The following is a 20,455-nucleotide window of genomic DNA, read 5'->3' as shown; positions in this document are numbered from 1 at the left end:
CTGTAAAGCGTTTGGGACATCCTGCGGTCATGAATGAATGGCACTATATAAATGCAAGTTCTTTCTAACTAACCCCCCAAAAATGGTCCAGCCAGACTGATGGTTGAAAGTCTCCTCTCTTTGCTGGTTGTGTGAAATGAGTTTGGGTAATATCAACCAAGCTCCTTGTGGGTATGGGCCAATACCGCAAAACTGCCCACAATTTGAAAATAAATTGTCACTGGTGCAGTAGAGCAGGGATGTCCAGGCATGAGCTACATGTGGACCCTGAGCCTGGGAAATCCGGCTCTTGAAGTCCAGGCAACTCAATCCTGTTTGTGCTTATGTTTCTTATTCACTGGTTTTGCCTCTCTGGGAAAAGTGCCAATTTCAGATGGATTTCATGATTCAGTCCATTGACATTCATGTTACTGGCTTATTCAATCTCAGCTGTTCCTGGAACACACGAAGGGGCCCAATCAGCTGCATATCCTAAGAGAAGATCTGGATGTGACTCCTAGTGATCTGCTCACCATGCCTTCTGTAAGTATGCTAAGCTCCTGGCCGATTTTGGTAAAGAATTTGCAAGAATTTGTTTATTCAACAAATACTATTCTAGGGTGAGAGAGTAAAGCTGAGAGTGCAGGTTATATAGACACCTATATACCAGAGGATTTAATAAGGTGCAGTTAAAGTAAGCATGGAAGTGATGTGAGTAAATAGAAAAGTGTAACTAATACTAGGCAGACCATATCGTAGAATCCTGCACTGTGTAAAAGACAATCCACATTTGATCTGTGAAGCCAAGAATTTTCAGCATCATTTTTAAACATTACTTTTTAGAAGTTCCTGAAAAGTACAACACCAGAACATTTTACCCAACTGATAGTATTTCTTTTAAAGATAAAAACATTATTGAAAATTAATCTCATAAATTAATTGTCCTTATGCTTACCTTCATTTCAGGGTGTTTTTGAGGGAGGAATGTTAGCCAGAATGCCAGGAGAACTCCCTGAAGAGTGCCATGGAATGTTTAACATACCCTTAGATCACAGGAACAGGCAGATGGGAACCTCAGTTTAACATCTCACCCAGATAATGCAGCACACCCTCAGTACTGCACTGGGGTGGCACCGTAGATTACATACTCAAGTCCTAGGGTGAGACTTGAAACCACAATCTTGTAACTCAGAGGCAAGTGTGCAACCACTGAGCCAAATTGACACTGAGTTGAGCAGCCTGAACTCAAGTTTCCAGTGGGTGAATGTGCACCAAAATAGTACCCATCATTTTTGCACTTACTGGCATCATATTACCACTCTCAGACAATTAGATCACAAGAATGCCTGATGTAGGAAGTAGAAATGTCAAATAAAAACATAAAATGCTGGAAATACTCAGCAGGTCAGGCAGCATCTGTGAAGAGAGAAACAGAGTTAACGTTTCAAGTCGATGACCCTTTGTCAGAACATAGAAATGTCGCATTTGTGCAGTAGAGGGTGCTGTACCAAGTTTGGGGTTAAGATGGACCGTCCGTGCCCAATAGAGGGAACTTGACTCTGTAGTTAATCTTTTCTGTACCTAAACTGAGAAGATTTGATACTATCACTGAAGTACAAGAACACAATTATATTGTTGTCTTGAGTTTAAATCAATTTAGTGATTAGGGATGGGCAATAAATGCTGGCCTGGCCAGCGACACCCAAAAATCCCATGAAAGAATACATTTAAAAAAAACGTAAATGCATATTGTGTGTTTATAGATGCATGCTGTAATTAATCTCATATTTTCACTGTAGGGTGGGGTTACCCTGTATGGACTAAAATACAACATTGGAGTTGGTATTCTCTTCATAGAAGCGTGGCTAAGAGGTAAGGACAATTTTAGAAAAAAAATTTAGTGATCAGTGAGAAATTTGAATGGTTAAACAACTTGTACCTGATGTGTGTTTGGTCCAACAACTTGAAATCGAACAAATTGCCCATACATCCGCTCCTTTAATCTGATCTGATAAAAGGATGTGGGCATAGCTGAAGCCAAAGGCAGCCTGGTAATACAATGACTACCTTCCAACTCGATAGGTTGATAAGTCCCCAGTCTTTGTACTGCATGTCAGTTCTTGTTCTGCTGCTTGGAAGTAAGTTTATCAGTTATCTGTCAAGCCACTAGATGGGGATCCTTGCTATGATGACACACTGCATGTTTGGAGGGGAGTGGAGGGAAGTGATATACTTGTCTGGACCCATTATGCACAACTCCTAACTAGCAAATAAGAAAAGGCATGACCAGCAATCAGACACACCTAACAGCACCTGCACAAAATGAGTCCCAAAGAAATCTGTAACTCCAATGGGGAGATTTTGATTTTTTTTAGTGGCTAAGCGTAACAATGTTGTATGGAGCAGATTTCTGCTAACAGTGGAGTGGACTATGGAATCAGCTAACTGCCCCAAAATGTTGCACTGCATAGAGATGATGAGATTTGGAGGAAAAGGCAGGTGTGGGGAGAGGGGCATCTGTGACAAGAAGGCATTCATCCCCAACTTGCACCCAGTTTTAACTCTAAACACTTAAGTCAAAAGAGGAGCGTGTATTTCACTACTCATGCTTGGGCCAGCATACATTAGTTGGCCTCTGGTGGCTTGTCTAAATGGCCATTGTTCATGTGCGAGCCTGAACAAGGAGTGTCAGTTTGCCTTTAGGGGGCATCACCTTTGAGCCATACGCTCTTCTCACCTGAATTCCACAGATACAAATCTCCAGCAAGGATATATACACCATCAGGCACAGGAATGTTGGTAAATTTTGACATCAACATTGTAAATTTCCCCTCCCCCCACTAACTCAGCAGAGATCAGGCATCTCTCTTGTCTGCAGAGTAAAAAGTATTTGTATCCTTGACACTTGGTTTGCAAGCCAAAAAATTAGCTGGTATGAAATGATGCTAATAAAACCATTGCAGAGTAAGTCTGACATGTTGGCATGGCTGTTACAGCTGTAAAAAAAAAAAACTTGCCCTATATATAATTGGGAATGATATCTAGATAATAATTAATAGCAGGAATGTTAATTTTTTATACCAACGTTGTGAATAGACTTTAAAAAATAACAAGCTTGAATCTTGATGGTTATATTCATTTTATTTGAAATAAGTTGCAACAACCTTATTTTTACTGTAGGTCAAGGTCACTTTTACTTTCGGGGTCAGGTGGAAGATTCAGCTACTGCAGAGATTTCTCGATCACAGGTACAGAAAGTTACCTTAATTAGACTACAGTAAAAAAATTTAATAAAATCTGAAATTTTGGTGTTTGGTTGCTCAACATGAGGTAAATTTCTGTGATGTACTTAAGTTTCTAGAAATAGGTTTAACCATCTTGAATAATTTTTTAAAAATTTCTTAAGTACTGTGGAACATTCCTATATTATGTATGCATCACAATAAAGATGTTCGTCCTGCAGAATGGAATATTTCCCCACCTTTTTGTACCTGGTGTCTGTATTAAGCATGCTCGGGTCAAGTACATTATGGATCAAAATGTGAAGTTACCTCTGCACTGCCCCAATACCTCAATTCCAATGGCTGCAAGACATGTTTTACTTCAAGTCAGATTGCTAATTTAGTACCAATCTGAGGGTAGTTTTGTACTGTGGTATCACATACATTAGGAACTGGGTTGAAACCGCCCAAACTTATTTTAACGTCCCAAATGCTATTTTTAAATTTTGTTTAGGTATATCTACATTGAAGTTACAAACCAGACTTGCCCAAAAGGTTTCTCAGCAGTTGCTCTTCCCCCTTCGCAGAGGCACTCCTTTCCCTCTACTCCACCTCTCCTGCCCCTCATTTCAGATATTCTCTCTCCAGTCCTCCCAATTCAGACATTCAGCCCCCTCCAATTTTTCCCAGTTCACAGACACTCTTCCCTCCTGCAAAGCCCCCAGTTCCCAAACCCCACAGTTCATAGAGCCACACTCCCTTGTTGATGAGCTCCTTATTGCTGGTTCTGACTGATGCACCTACCTGACATTACTGCTTTATTTGAGGTTTGAATTCTGCTGCAGGTAAAACTTCCTGATTTAACCGGAATTCCCAGAGGGTCCAGTTCTGCAATGAAGCAGCAGCATTGGGTACAAGTTGTGCCAGGTGCAGCAACAAATCAGCTGTTGAGGCAGAAACCTGCACTTCAACACCTGAGTTGCTGTCCCAGTGAATACAAAGTGTACCATTTGCATACACTGGGCTACACTGCTGGTCAAAGGCATAAATGGACACCTACCTGAAAAGGGGAAATATGCTACTAAAATGAACGAATCATGCCTTCAATTAATTTTATAAAATGAATACTCTTGGTGTGTACTTTATACTAAAAATACTTAACCCTTCTTCTTCCCACTGCCCTATTTGCTTCTCTTAAGACAAGGGAGCACCAGTTAAAATTCCATGCAGAACCAGAAGTGGGAGTGATTCATCACAGCAAAGCATGCCACCTTGTAATATATTGCATCTCCTGCCATGAGGCTGTGTGTAGAAACTTAAGTGCCAGTTGACATTAAAATCTGTGGCAGGTGGCCTGGTAGCTCTAACAGCAGAGAGTTGGACTCTGGTTTAGACACGGCTATTTGAATTGTACTTGCAACCAACGTTCCCTGTAAGCTGCGCTTTGTTCTGCACGACCGGTTTCTTTTAGTGTGCGGTCCCTTTACATTTCTGCGCATGCGCAGTTTTTACAATGGAGAAGCTGATGAGCTTGTTAGAGAAGTCAAAGACTTCTCCAGTGCCTCAGCTTCAAATATATATCCAGTTTTCCCTTAAAAGGAAGTTTGTGCCTCATTCACTTCCTGTGGCAAAGCATTTCACTCAACACTCTGCATAAAGACATTTTTCTAAAGCGCTCTCCTAACGTCATAATTTTAAATTGATGGCTCCCTCATCACTGACTACCCAACCAGAGGTGATGAGGAAAGACTATCAAAACTATTCATAATTTTAAAAACCTCTTAAATCTTGTCCTAGTTTTCTCTGCTCCACTGGAAATAGTCCTACCATCTCAAGTTTCTCCTCCTAACTAGTTTCCTATCCCTGGCACTATCCTGGTGAATCTACACTGGACATTGTACAATGGAACACCCAATGCTGCACACAGCACTTTTAACTGTTGCCTAACCAATATTTTGTATAAATTCATCAATATTTCTTTAGTTTTTTACTCTATGCCTGAATTTATAAACCCCTAAATGCTGACGGTCATCGACCTGAAACGTTAACTGTTTCTCTCTCTACAGATGCTGCCTGACCTGCTGAGTATTGCCAGCATTTTCTGTTTTTATACCCGAAGTGTTTTGTTTCCTCCCGGTCAACCAACTTTCTGCCCATGCTGCTACATTTCTTCTTATAGCATCCACCTGAATTTTACTAATAAACTTCTTATGAGACACATCGAGCACTTAAAGGATGAGGGAGATGGCTTAAAAAGGGGGAAGAAATGGCTTGAAGATCTTTTTAATTTAAAAGAGGCTGTTGCTGATCCATAGGCCCTCCAGCTGAGTGGCATGAAGAGAGACAGAGCAGTGTTACAGGAAGAGAATTTTTAAAATCTAAGTAACGTCACAGATAATCAACTAATTAATAATGCAGTGTAATACATAGTATAACACTCCTGATTGTAAAATAGCATTTCCTCCGACTCACCATGATGCAATGTTGTAAAGACAGAAGTGTATACATCAGTTCAGGGTCCATGCCGATTAAAAATAAACTGTGGATTGCGGTGAAAAGTTAAATTTGATAATATTAAAAGCTAGCTACGTTAGTTGTAACCAATTCTTTCAAAGTGGTAGGGCCTGGGTTAGAGGCAGATTCTGCTGCTTGTGACAGGGTAGGAGCATATCAGGTCCTTAATGTAAAGATAGAAGCTCTATACCCATTACCATAACTACTGTATAATGTGCCATCTCACTATTGCTCTTAAACTTGTCTTACAGGTTTGGCAGTGGATTCGACATGAAGTAAAATTGGAGGATGATGACAGAGCTGTCACCAGAAACCTTGTCCAAACTCTTATAAAGGAATTAGGAACTGAATTACAGGAGGTTTTGCGTAGCTGCACGGACAGGTAAGATTTGCAGAAAAAAATTCATATCCGCTAGTTAGAAAAGGCTAGCTTGATGATTGGGGAAGAAATGCCAACCTGCACCCTAATAGAGAGATCCTGGCTGAAATGTTTCCTGGGATAGGTACTGATCAGAGGGGAAGTGCTTCCTAGGAGAAGAAAAACAATTCAATCCCTATTAGGAGAGCAACATCAGTTCCTATAGGTAGTTTTCTACCCACACACTGCTTGGCCATATTGAATGCTTATTTCTGGTTTAACTTTGGAGAGATGTATACAAGATACACTTCTATATAATACTCCTGGAAAACACACTCATGAATGGGAAGAGATTCAACACAAAGGCAAACATTTCTGTAAGTTAGCAATCATTAATTCTGCTTCGAAGCAAAGGTTTAGAAAATTATAGCATAATAGTCTTTTTCCTAGTGCAAGCAGCTGCAACGAATAAACGTATTAGGTGCTGTTAGCGTGGCTAAGGAGTTATGCTCTCACCTGAGTCAGGTTGTGGGTTCAAGCCCCACTTTTGACTTTACATAATCTAAATTGGTATTGTAGTACAGGACTAAGAATGCTGCATGGTCAGTGGTGCTATCTTTCAGCATCAGAGACTATCCCTTACCATCACACTGGGCATTAAAGATGCTTGTAGGGCACATACACACCTTGATGGTTGGGTGCAAGAGGGAGGGGGAGGTGGGGAAAAGAAGAAATTGTTGACCTTATTTGGGCAATGAGCCAGAATGGAGGTGGATTTTTGGCCCCTCTGCCTCGAGTTGTCTTGTAAGAGTTGACTTAAGATGCAACACTGAAGTTAAGTAATCTATTGAATAAATTTAGCTTGAGGGAACAGGTACACTATGTAGAATTACTGAAGTTCAATTTATTCTCTTATTAGATGAATACACTTAACCATAAGGATTGCTATTTAACTAGTGATCACTTTGTCTTCTTTTCTCAGCTGCAACTGGCAACTGGATGTTGCTTCGGAAATGTTCCTTGAAATTGTGCAGAAGCGAGATTTCCCGGAATTCCTCACCACATACCTGAACTTGGAACATACATTTTTAAGTGCCAACCATTAACTGCATAGAACATGTAGTCATAACACTGCACGATAGTTATTCCAGCAAAGTTTGTGTATCCAAAAACAAAAAGTGGTAACAAACCCCAAATTTTACTAATCACATTAAATAGGACTCTAGATTGAATTAAAAATATTTCAGGATTAGCTCTACATTCTATGTTTTGATGTTCCTAGTAAAACCTGCAGGCCCAATCTAAACTGAACCTCTAACAAGTGATCATTTGCTACAGCTGCAGGATTCAACTAATTCCAGTACCTACCAAGTAGTGCACTACCAAATACTCTTCTCATCCAGTATTTTTTAAAGCTTTAAAAAGAGTAACAGGATATGACACTACCCTTTTGACTTTCACTTGACAGATGAATAATCAACAAAGTAACACTTGTTCTTTCACTGGTGAGAATGTCATGTGAATTCTGTACAACATGGAAGCCTTTATGCTAATCAAGATGAGGGATGGAAGTGCAACATTTTGGGGAAACCCTCACAGGTCAGGTACAGCAGTTAGATTTGGAGTACCTCTCCTATGTGCCTCAAACTCAATTTCAGAAAAGCAGAGTTTCTAAAACTTGAAGCACTGCATCAAAATGGGGTGCAGGACATAGCAAGATGAACTGGACAAATTAGTCTAGATTACCCTAAACTATTTCTACATTCAGCAGGATTTAACAGAACTCCAGGACAGCAGTAATACAGTGGAATTCTGTTATGCTAATTACCATTACTAATAGCCTGCTAATTGGTCTCACTATAAACAATCCTCAGGCTGTTTCAAAGGGTCAACACACAAGAACATAAAGATATAGGAGCCAGAGTAGGCCTCGCAGCCCATTGAGTCTGCTCCACCATTCAGTAAGATCATGGCTGAACTTCTACATCAACTCCACTTTCCTGCCCTATCCCCAAGTGCCCAAAAATCTATCAATCTGAGTCTTGAATATACTCAAAGACTGAGCATACACAACCCTCTGGGATAGAGAATTACAAAGATTTACAACCCTCGGAGTGATGACATTTATCATCTCGATCCTAAATGGCCAACCTCGTATCATGAGAATCTGACCCTCCAGCCAGAGGCAAACAGCCTCTCAGCATCTACCCTAGCAAGCCCTCAGAATGTTATACTCTAGAGAATATAGGCCAAATCTACTCAATCCAGAACACAAAGGGTCAACACTTCAAAATGACCAGTTTTTGGATCTGGTGCAATGAATGGAACATAAAAAGCACCATCATTCTTTTTACAGCATTTAAACTTTGAACAGCTATTTAATTATACATTGGATTTCCAGCATCTGCAGTATTTTGCTTTTGTTTCAGGTATTTAATTAGCTGCTTCAAAGAGGGATCAACAGTAGAGATATATATTTTCTGATATACTGATCTGTTGGTAAAGTGATCATTTGAGTTACTGACAAACTGAGTTGCTGTAACAGGATCCTCCTGTACTGTATTTTGTACAGCCAATAGAAATAGTGGAGAAAACAGGTTAAATTAACTAAGAATGTGCACCATAACTGGTACAGTAAGGACACTGGGTGCTAGCAAAATCCTGTAGATTTAGGAATAAATAAAAGCAGAAAATGCTAGAAATATACAGCAGATCCAACAGCATCTGACAAAAGACAACATAACCTTTTGGGTGTAAACACATTGGTAAAGCCATAGATTATGGCTTGGTTTGGAGCTTGTGAATGAGGACTGCTGTCCACCACGGGAAAGTATTTACTGAACTTATTAACAGAAGGTAGTGAAAAGTCAAACACTTTAAATTGAAATTTAAGTCTGGAAAATAGTTTGGTAATTCTTACTTTTAAAAAAGACAAGCGAGATTAATTTTCTCAAATTTTACAGTTAGTGCCACTGAATCCATTAAAGACTTGTTCCATTCACAGATTTCCATTCCAACCCTATGCCTATTTCAGACTAATACTTATTGCATTTATACACAGGTTACTTAAAGTTTATTTTGCTACTGTGCTGAAGTGTATGTGGGTAGTAAAGACCACGGTATCCATGTCTGATTCTGAAGGGGAAAGGCACCATCTACCAGCAAAATAAGTCTGGGGCCAATGTTATAGAACTTATATTCAGATATATTGTAATTATACATTTCAATCTGTTGCATTGTGTTAGAGGCCACATATATCATATGTGTTGTTTGGTCAATAATGCATCAATTTTAAGTGATTTTAAAGTTTCTTTGGTGAATGTTTATGCTATTCTTATAGAATTAAATATTGTGGTGAAACTTCTATCCAAGGAGAAAATTAATGTTCTAGTTCATTGGCATCAACTGTAATAAAATAAGGATTTACTAAACTAGAATGCTACAGCAGGTTCCGATTACAGAAAACCAATAGCAGCAAACGTTCAAAACGCCATCACAGTTTATGCATCTTTACAGATTCAGCCTTAGTTTGTATTATCCTCCCTTATATACAGTTTATTTCAAATAATCTAAAACATAGCTATATTGTATTCTCAAAGTGTTAACATTACTGTATAATTAAAATTAATTCACACTACTTTTTTATACTTTCTAGACAGGTGTTTCGTCTACTCCATTGATCAAAGAGCTGTTGCAAAATCCTGGGGCAAATAAATCTTGGGACCAGCAATGTTGACACGGCTTGGTTTAAAAAAAAATAAAGCCCGACCAGCAAGCTGTTTAGTACAAAAAAAAAGTTGAAATGCAAGCAATTTAGCTTATTGTGTGTCAACTGGGGGATGGCTTAAGTGGAAAATAGCCACAATGCAGGCTGTCGATATTAGTATTGTTCCTTAGATAACCAGAGGCAGGAATAAATATCCTAACCCAAGCAAAAGTTAGCGTGGTTTTTCTCTCAAGGCAGCAGCTTGACTGTAACCCCCAGCCAAAGGGACTTTGGGTCTCCCTGGTGAGTGGTGTGCTACTGTAGCAGACTAGCTTGTGATTGGACAATGAAAGGACCAAGCATTTCCACTTCCTTCCTAAATTACAGCTGCAGTGTAGTTTTAATCAGCCCACTGCACTGATTAAAAGGATCACATATAGCACATCCCTTTGTACGTGAAAATGCTTGTCTACAAAGGACAGCATTATAAAAGCAGTTAAAAAATTATTTAATTTACTATACTTTCCAAAGAAAGCAAAAACAATTTGTAACCTTCCAACCTAAAAGATCCCCATTTGCAGCAAAGTGAATGCAGTTAAATGCATTGAGAGTGGATTCTAGCATTAAGACTTATGACAAACATGACACAAACACTACCAGTTTATTAGATGCTGAATACAACCATTGCGGTTAAAATGGAACTAACCACATAAACAAATGTAAAATTTACATTTCATACGCTGTACCAGTACCCTGTGTGCTGGATGGATCTCAAAGACAATGAAAAATAAAACCCTACACAAGGCTCAGTGCTGAAATGGTTTAAGACATGAACACAAAAAACCTCAGTGATCAAAACCAAATCCTAACAAGAGTTCAGGTTCAAAGTGATCATACTGATGTAGACCCACTGATAATCCTAGCTTGTGAACCAATGAGAAGTCCATTATTCATACCAACCTAGGAAGCTTTCTCTTGACAGACCCACAGCTGCATTATTTGGATAGATGTACACAGTACCCCCAGCCTCCAGCTTTAACTGCTTCAAGAGTGATCAGGAAAAAATACACAAAAGCCCTGCAACATTAAAATGGAACATTGTGCAGTCTTTTTACTTGGTTTGTGTAGCCAAACGTCAAGTCAGTAACATAAGAATTCACAACCTCAGATTCAACTTCTCTGAAATGCATGTTTCTTGGATAACCAGCTGGGATTAGGACAGACCGTTTACAAACAAGTTGTATACAATTAAAATCAAATAAACAGGGAGCAAATCACATTTTCTTCATAAGTAACAGACAGTGCTTTAGAATCAAAATGCTGGGGCACATAATTTTTAAATAAATCTCCAGGAAACTGAAATCTGCAAAATAAAACCATGTTAATAAATACCCCAGTTAGAACAATTTTCAAAAAAAACTGTTTATTGCATTGTATATTTGGTACCTTTTGCATTTCAGAACCATGGGAATTAATTGTAACTGCAGAAATAAAGAAGCAAATCTGGTTTTTTTTTCTCCAAAAATTCTGGGCCCCTTTTAAAAACATACAAAGTCTGGGGCATGCGTAAAACTGCAGAGCAAGAAGTATCCTTAGAAATGTTGGGCTTCAAGTACTATAATTGACATTACATGGAGGGAAAACCGGTATCCAAATGATCAATGTATAATTTTCTACATAATCTGTCAGGTAGTTACTGATGACAATCTGCATCTGCATTAACAAAACAGTACTGAGTCCAAGACCAGTCCTCTAAATTAGAACATGAAACCAAGTTAATTTATCAAACACTTCCTACTTCACTCAAACTTTTAGGATTTAAAAATAAAGTAATAACTGTTCGCTGACTGCCTAAATTCGCTACTTTAGGTCGTCAATAAGCAGCAATATGGAAACGCAGACTCAGAACTGTTCCGTAATGCAGCTGGTGATCTACAGACGTACTAAATTTCTGTTTGTTAGAAAATCCAAGGAATTTAGAAACGATGGTCAGTACACGCCCTAATTTTACCTCTCCCTTCTTCTCCCCCCTCAGTCTTCAATTCCAAATACCTATCCCTCTTTAACATGTCTTTTTTTTTAAACTGGGTACATTAATCTGTACATCACAATTTACATCAGGTATTTCCTGTGGTCTGCATGTAGTTTCCGTTCATTTTCTGTCAGACACTGCCGCCCTGACATAAGTTTGTGCTTAGAGGATCCAGTGCTAGGGCAGCATACTGCTGACCGTGAATCTCAAGACAGTAATGATTAGACTACATTTCTGTGACACACCCAACTTTTTAAATAGCTCTCAATATTCTTTAGAAATTACGTTAAAAACCCGGGAAGCCAATTGCAAGAAGGGTGTTGAGTGCATTCAATTGATGTCACCTTCCCACTCACGGGGGTTCACAAACACATAGTACAGAAGTCACCTCCAAAATTTCAGATTTTTTTTTTTTTGAAGTCAGCAGGATAAAAAAAAAGACCTTCAATTCTGAAAGTCTATGATCTGTAGGCATTTATGAAACCCTGACACATATTTACAGATCCTGTCGGTAAGAGTGGGGAGCTGACATCAGAGATGTGCAACAAAAATGTGTTCACTTCAGTCACCGCCTTCATTCAGATCTCATTGGCCAGTTCTTCAGGTTCGGTAGCACTATCCCCATTCACTGTGATCTTTACATCATCTTCGTATCCAGGAGGCATGAATGCTAGAGCGTAGGGAAAAATCTTGTGACACTGTGCTCTGTAGGTTTCAGCTGTTTCTTTACAGACACCCAGACTACCATCCCGCACAGCTTCCAGCACCTTCACAGAAATCTGAATCAAAAGAAATATATATAGGTCAGTCTTGTTAAATTAAGAATTGTAGCTACCTTTTTTGTATATTAAACCAAGTGGTGATAGACCAATGGTACTGCAGTATCAATCTTGTGAGGATATATACTCCAGGTATATAAATCAAGGTTACCTTTATTATTATACATTTAACCAAGACCATAGTTAACAGCTGGTAAAGTCATTTTAAACATATGCTACTCAATGTGCATTAACAGAAAGCATACTCTTCTGATGGGCTCAGTGGATACATTATTATACACCAGGCAGCTTCTGCTGGGGTCGATGCAGAGTTAGATGATCTCGGCTAGGGTGGGGGGTCTTTACAACTGACTTCAGCTAGGAAGGGGAGGCAATTTTTCCATGTTAGTTAGAATCCCAGGAAATGTCTGGCCCCTGGATGTCAATGACTGACTGACTAAGGAGCTTCTTCATTAGTTGATCCATGTTGTTCACCTTGACCTACACCTAATTTTAAGCTACAGCAAGGACCTGGTAATAGACAAACCAATTTAGATCAAATGAAAAATATTCACCTAGTCAGTGGGAACCCTTCACAGTCCATCTAGCCTAGAATTTTGTTGCAGATCCCATAGAAGTTCAAAACCCACAAAAAGCTATCTACTACATTAATTAAGGGTGGACCCCACAGCCAGGTCAGTCCTGATGATTGTACTCATAAGTGATGAGCCAGCACCTTTTCCATTACCACTTGCTGAGGCTTGAGGGAATTTTTGAAATGGAAGCCCTTATCCTAGGTCAAGCTTTTGCTTCCCTGAGAAAATGGAGTGCTTTGACCATCTACAGAAAAGTTGAGACACTAAAAGCAACTCTATCACAGCCCCGTTTAAGTTGGTGTTTGAAAAGGGTTCCATAACTGATACAATAGTAAAATACTGCGGATGCTGGAAATCTGAAGTAACAGAAAATGCTGGAAACACTCAGCAGGTCAGGCAGCATTAGTTCTGAAGAAGGGTCATCGACATGAAACGTTAACTCTGTTTTTCTCTCTCCACGGATGCTGCCTGACCTGCTGAGTGTTTCCAGCATTTTCTGTTGTTGTTCCATAACTGATACCCTGTTCTTTCTCTTAGAAGAATACTGCTGTCCGTGTAGGCATTAGAGCTGGCTTCACTGGTAATGAGCACTTAAGTGCTCTTGGGGGAAGAAATTCCCCATGAGGACCATCTGGGGCACTAAGTCAAAAATGTTTTAAAAGTTTTTTAAAAAATATAAATCGGCGATATATTTCATGTCAGCCAGCCACCAAGCCTTTAAATGGCGCCCCGCGAACGGCTGGCCTCACTGTTCATGACCCCTGCAGCAGTTGGTAACATCGCCTGGCACTGCTGTGGGGCACGAGGGAGAATTTTTCTCCTGGGGCGCTGCGCCCAGAGATGACGTCTCTGGGCGCAGAAGATCGGGGCGATACCCAGTAGCGCTGCTGCTAACCTCCCGCAGAATTTTGCGGGAGGCGCAGTTTACTCCTCCCTAGGCAGGGATTAGAGGCCAACCACGGTGCCCTCAATCAGCTAAATTAGTACAGACAAATAATCAAATATTAGGACCTTCTTGGTTGGCATGGCTCATTGCTTAGCTTGATTAACAGATAAGGTCCTACTCCGGAACCAAAATAACTGGCAACTGCCCACTGAACTAGTGAAATAATACTTAAGCTTGTACTCAACTACACACCTCTCGACTCAACCCTAGTCTAAGTTGTAGTTGTCCACATTAGCAAGTACTTCCCCTTTAGAGATAATTTACAATACAAATGGCACCTTAAAAAACTACATGGCACAATATGTGGAGTAGACTTTGACTATAATGAAACGGAGCAGATCCACATTTGATTATAAAACTGATGACATCCGAGGTGACTCAATTTGAAATAACCCACCTGCTCTCTAAGGCTTAAAAGTCCCCTGATCCCAGTTAAGGCTGAAGACTTGAATTCACCAACCAGGTCTGTGTTTTCCAGTTACTCTCTTCCTCTTTCCCTTACTCGTCTGGTTCTCTCTCTATCACTAGCTCTGGACAGACAGAGCTAGAAGCAATGAGCCTCAGATGGACTACTCTCACATTTTACTTTCCTTCGGTGAACTTCAAGGTGTCCTAAAGGAGTAACTCTAAGCTTCAGTTAGAAGATGCAAGTCTTTGATCTGTAAATTCCATATTTGGTAACGAAACCTGTTCACTTTTTGCCGCAGATCATCATTACTGTACCTCTAATCATTCTTCACAGGAAAAAACATCAACATCCATTCAATCTATCAATCCAACCAAATTTCTCTGATCACCAGTGAACACAACTAAAAAAATACATATGGACTATGGTTTACATGCAAATAATCACTACAAATGATGATCACTAAAACTGAATTTCACTATATGCTGCTTAGTACTATTGACAGTGGAGCAGGGAGACAAAGGATTATTTAATATTTCAGCACAACATAAATAATGTCTAGTATTTATGAGTCTAGTTTAGGTCATGTGTTTTGAAGTTCCAGTTTCAATTTTGGCCCATGTAGGGCAACAAGAGTGGAAGCTTATTTCTAACAGATATGCAAGTAACAAACAGATGAGTCTAGTAAAAGTCAATTTTCATAACCTTACAGAAAGATCATGCCCACTGCAAGGAGAGTAAAAATACTGGCAGTCACCTCTGATTATACATGTATACCGAATAGGTCTGCAGTACCTTCAATTAGCACCTGATGAATAAGTGATCAGGAACTATTTGTGTAGGGTACAGCAGTCCTAAGGCAGTGTTCTACCCCACCCCTCACATTTTTATCCTGTTTTCTCACCTTGCTAGCCTCTCAACTATGTTGCATCCTGCAGCCAGGGGGTGGGACAGCCTTAATCATCGGTCACTGCAGATTAAAAGCAGGCCATTTCTTTCCACTGACTGAAGCATGTGTGGTGAGGGGCCTGCAAGGAGAGAAAAATGGGAATTTGTTTCGCAAACAATAAATCTCACCTGGATGCCTCTCTTGTCTAGAAATTCATCAAGTCCTGTAGCTAACTCCACAGCCCTCTTTTGACTGGAAGGATCATTGTAGTACATCATTTTGGCAGCTGTAAGAAAATATAAAAAGCTTTTATATCTTCCTGTGAAAAGAGTGAACGGTGCAATTTGAAACAGAGGGTGGGATGAAGGACATAAGCCCAAGATCCTGCCATAGTCTGTTCAAGGTTCCAAAAGCTATAGCTAATGCTTTTATTATACATTCAACTTAGTTTCCTTTAAGAATTGAAAGCTGTCGTACATTGCTTTAATGAAATACTAAGTCTATAGGTTTCAAATAATTTATCCGTAACATTAAACCCAGATTTGTAATGGGCATTTGGTCCATCAAACTTAGTCCTTCCACAATGTACTCTAACCTCACATAGTGAAGAAAATCTCTGCATAAAAAATCCTTGCTTGCTAAAGATAATCAAACAAGCCACACGATATTCCATCACATCTCCACCATTCAAGTTGGACATGCTATTTTGCAGACCATATTCTCCCTTGTCCTACAACACAGGAATCATACTTGTTTCAGGACCAATGCTCTCTTGTGGAAAACTCAATAACCTCAGCCTGTATCTAACACTCTAATTACCAAATAGCACTTCCAAACATTTGTACAGCTCCTTGGGGAAAAAAGCGGCCATTTTTGGCCACTATTACTTATTGTGGGGATTTCTCGCATGGAAGGATAACATGTATAAAATCAAGCTTATTTCATGAAAAGAATATTCTGAAGTAAAATGTATAAACTGATTACTCTGTCTTGGCATCATTCTGTCCAATAGCCAACTGAATACACCCTTTGTAATCACCTCGTTACCAATGGGAGATGCAGAAAGCAACTGCAAGATGCTGACAACCATACTGAACCAGATAATTTGTGAGATGTGATGTGATGCCAACACCCCTCTTATGTGGGAATACTTTAAGATAGGTAAAAATGGGAACCATTTGAATATTGAAGCCCATTGTTCTTTCAGCTTACCACTGCTCTTCTAATCAAAAAAACTACATGCGTACACTTTCACTATGGGCGGCACCACTATTTGATAGTAACTTAATAAGTAATGCATTTTTATTACACAAAATTACAGGATTTTTACCCATGTTCTGGGGATCAAATTAATGAATACAATTTAGTGGCTTTGATTATAGATCACCAGATATCAGGACTGGAATACTAGCTGATTCTCACCACTCTCATTTTGACAGAGGACAGTGAGGCCAAGTAACTGCCCTGGTTAACTCATTAAAATCCAAAGATTGAACCTGGCACCTTCCTGGTCCATATAGTTCAGTAACAAATGCTGCATGTATGGAGTCATCAGGGAAACTTGGATCTCATTTTAATGGCCAAGATTTGTTTAAACCATGCAGTTTGTAGTACTACTTTAAAAATTTACTTGAAAGAAATTTCCTCTGTGGCTATTGTAAAATGAAAAATGTTGCCACTTCTTAGTAACTGCTAACACAAGAATATTTTAAGTACCCATTTAGTAGCAGGTATTGTTGAGGTATTTGTAAGAGTGTTCTAAATGTATTAAAGTTACCCCGTAAACATATAGAGCAATGGAGAAGTGGCATTCATGTCTGGTAAATTTAACAGAAAACAAGATTACATAATTTCAGGGCACCATAGGATATTAGGACCCAAGTTCACACTGCAATTCTCCATTAAATGAGCTTCTAACCTCAAATCATACTATTGTGTGAAGTACCAAGTGGAAGTTAGATGCTTTCCACAGATTAAAAAGGAGGATTTAAAAAAAAAAACACTCAGGTTATATAGAAGCAGTGATGGAAGCTAAAGAACAGTGCTGGAACATGGTACATACACATTCACCTGTTTTAAAAGGGCAGCAAGATAAAGCGCAAATGAGAGAAGAGGGGGAGAGAACTTAACCGACATCATTCTGAAACTTTGTTCATATTAAATAAACTACAACTACAAACAGAATTGTTGATTCATGTGTACGATTTCTCCACAAATCATTTAACGAAGGTCCCATTCAATCATTTAATTTTTTTAGATGAGTTACAATCAGAAGAGGATCCATTAATGTATTTCTAGTATTAGAAATGCTTTGTTTATGGGGAATTCTGGAATCCTTCACTGGACAAACTGGAAGCACTATTTTTTTTTTTATTTTTTTTTTTAAATATATCCAGTTTTGTTATTTCCAGTTTGTTACCTTTTATAGCTAGCAGTAAATGTGAAGTGACGACATGGTTTAAACTCCATTAATGGAGCTTTCCTCAAAGAAACGCTCAGATGAACCACTTTTGCAATAAAACCACTATATGTCTCTTTTGCAGCGAATGACTAATTTTGATTACATTGCCCATTTAGAAGAAGCTGCAAACAGACAAGAAATTAGTTTATAGGTGCATAAGAGATCTGTATTTTATTTATTTTTTTTTTTTTTAAAGACAATAGGCAGGAACAAGTAATGTCAGACCAAAAATGAATGCAGACTTTGAATGGTAATAAAATGTTTCCATTAAAATTCCCAAGTCCGATAACAGCACAAAGTGCACCAGGAATGTCCCAGGTTTGATCTATGGTCTGTAGTGAGTTAGCTGATCTCACCATGGGAATATTAAAATTGGCTTGTGACAATGACACACACACACACAGGAACATAGGGAGAGGGAGGAGACAGGAGGACATTGGTAAGGATTGGATCAGGTACACTCGTGCAAGAACCACCACTTGAGAAATGTAGAGGAGAATTGCTGGCACCAGTAGAAATGCTCTACAGCAGGAGTCAGCATCTTTATGAAAGAATTAGGGGGGTCAAAAGGGAGAGGAAGTGTGAACAGCAATTTTCCTTTAATTCTTTTTTGTGTGCGCGGTCCCTTTAAATTTGCCGCGCGGCACCTTCTAGAAACATAGAAGATAGGAGCAGGAGTAGGCCATTTGGCCCCTCGAGCCTGCTCCGCCATTTAATGAGATCATGGCTGATCATCCAAATTCAGTACCCTGTCCCTGCTTTCTTCCCATATCCCTTGATCCCTTTAGCCTTAAGAAATATATCCAACTCCTTCTTGAATATATTTAATGAATTGGTCTCAACTGCCTTTTGTGGTAGAGAATTCCACAGGTTCACCACTCTCTGGGTGAAGAAATTCCTCCTCATCTCTATCCTAAATGGCTTACCCCTAATCGTTAGACGGTGACCCCTGGTTCTGGACTCCCCCGCCATCGGGAACATCCTGCCTGCATCTAGTCTGTCTAGTCCTGTTAGAATTTTATAAGTTTCAATGAGCTCCCCTCTCATTCTTCTAAACTCCAGCAAATATAAGCCCAATCGACCCTCATACGTCATTCCTGCCATCCCAGGTATCAGTCTGGTGAATCTTTGCTGCACTCCCTCCATGGCAAGAACATCCTTCCTCAGATAAGGCGACCAAAACTGCACACAATACTCAAGGTGCGGTCTCACCAAGGCCCTGTACAACTGCAGCAAGACATCCTTGCTCCTGTACTCGAATCCTCTCGCTATGAAGGCCAACATACCATTTGCCTTCTTAACCGCCTGCTACACCTGCATGCTTACCTTCAGCGACTGGTGCACAAGGACACCCAGGTCTCGTTGCACTTCCCCTTCTCCCAATCTATTGCCATTCAGATAATAATCTGCCTTCCTGTTTTTGCCACCAAAGTGGATAACCTCACATTTATCCACATTATACTGCATCTGCCCAATCACCCAACCTGTCCAAATCATACTGGAGTTTCTCGGCATCCTCCTCACAGCACACACGCCCACCCAGCTTTGTGTCATCTGCAAACTTGGAGATATTACATCTATTTCCCTCGTCTAGATCATTTATATTGTGAATAGCTGGGGTCCTAGCACCAATCCCTGCGGTACCCCACTAGTCAATGCCTGCCACTCAGAGAAAAACCCGTTTATTTCAACTCTTTGCTTCCTGTCTGCCAACCAGTTCTCTATCCAAGTCAGTACCTTACCCCCAATCCCATGTGCTTTAACTTTACATGCTAAACTCTTATGCGGGACCTTATCGAAAGCCTTCTGAAAGTCCAAATACACCACATCCACTGGTTCTCCTTTATCTATTCTACCAGTTACATACTCAAAAAATTCCAGTAGATTAGTCAAGCACAATTTACCTTTTGTAAATCCATGTTGACTTTGTCCGATCCTGTCACTGTTTTCCAAGTGCTCTGCTATTACATCTTTTATAATGGACTCTAGCATTTTCCCCACTCCAGGGTTAACAGCTGGTGAGCGGCCTGACACCCACACAACTTTGGGGGAACGTTGGTGAACAGTAGAGTTCTTTGCACATATTACAGTTGTAAGCGTGTGAATCTGCTTTCAATTTACATGTCATCGCCAACTAATTAATTATGCACGAGAAAATATGAATCATTTAAATAGGGACTTCCCACACCAACTGAAGCCATGTTAAATGTAGCAATTACAATCCACCCTGTTATCTACATATACAGATTCAATAATGAAGGTAATTTCACTTACCAGCTAACCTGTGTGGGATTGAGTTCAAGTGCTTGCTTAGGAAAGCCTCATTAAAACTCTTTGGATTTGTGTCTCCAATCAACCTGCTCATTTGCTGTGTCAGCACTGTGTGAACAGCATCAGGCACATTTTTACTCTCAGATACTGCAACAGTAAAAAAGAAACAGTTGGCCTTTTAGCTGTGTATGTATTCCTTTCAACAATAAAACATATATTTACTTGAACGAGAAAAAGATTATTTTTTAAACAACTCATCTTAGTTTTTAAATTCATGCCAACATTAGAATGTTTTAGTCTATTTAAATATTCTGTTCA

The 20,455-nt window shown here is 39.5% G+C and overlaps 2 protein-coding genes across 4 annotated transcripts in view; one reads left to right on the top strand and one right to left on the bottom strand.

Annotated features, from left to right (window-relative positions):
- The window catches only part of ugl (ureidoglycolate lyase), a 74,841-nt gene extending 65,115 nt beyond the window's left edge, over nucleotides 1–9,726 (top strand). For both annotated transcript variants that reach the window (XM_086008590.1, XM_086008581.1), the window contains 5 exons: nucleotides 430–522; nucleotides 1,779–1,851; nucleotides 3,160–3,227; nucleotides 5,966–6,096; nucleotides 7,055–9,726. In XM_086008590.1, the coding sequence (XP_085864716.1) occupies nucleotides 430–522; nucleotides 1,779–1,851; nucleotides 3,160–3,227; nucleotides 5,966–6,096; nucleotides 7,055–7,178 (489 nt within the window). In that variant the 3' untranslated portion in view covers nucleotides 7,179–9,726. The remainder of the gene's footprint in view (nucleotides 1–429; nucleotides 523–1,778; nucleotides 1,852–3,159; nucleotides 3,228–5,965; nucleotides 6,097–7,054) is intronic.
- Nucleotides 9,727–10,422: 696 nt separating this feature from the next.
- Nucleotides 10,423–20,455, bottom strand: part of naa15a (N-alpha-acetyltransferase 15, NatA auxiliary subunit a) — a 68,974-nt gene continuing 58,941 nt past the window's right edge. Inside the window, exons 18-20 of one of the 2 annotated variants that reach the window (XM_086008569.1) lie at nucleotides 20,141–20,284; nucleotides 15,594–15,691; nucleotides 10,423–12,589 (exon numbers count right to left, since the gene is read on the bottom strand). In XM_086008569.1, the coding sequence (XP_085864695.1) occupies nucleotides 12,389–12,589; nucleotides 15,594–15,691; nucleotides 20,141–20,284 (443 nt within the window). In that variant the 3' untranslated portion in view covers nucleotides 10,423–12,388. Of the gene's footprint in view, nucleotides 12,590–15,420; nucleotides 15,545–15,593; nucleotides 15,692–20,140; nucleotides 20,285–20,455 lie in introns of both variants that reach the window. The other variant, XR_015081306.1, reaches the window with a different exon arrangement.

This window comes from Somniosus microcephalus, chromosome 2, assembly GCF_052327205.1.
Source record: "Somniosus microcephalus isolate GS21.2 chromosome 2, FLI_Smic_1.0, whole genome shotgun sequence".
Taxonomy (NCBI): domain Eukaryota; kingdom Metazoa; phylum Chordata; class Chondrichthyes; order Squaliformes; family Somniosidae; genus Somniosus; species Somniosus microcephalus.
Note: the sequence above shows the minus strand (reverse complement) of the source record. Positions and strands in the feature narration are given on the sequence as shown.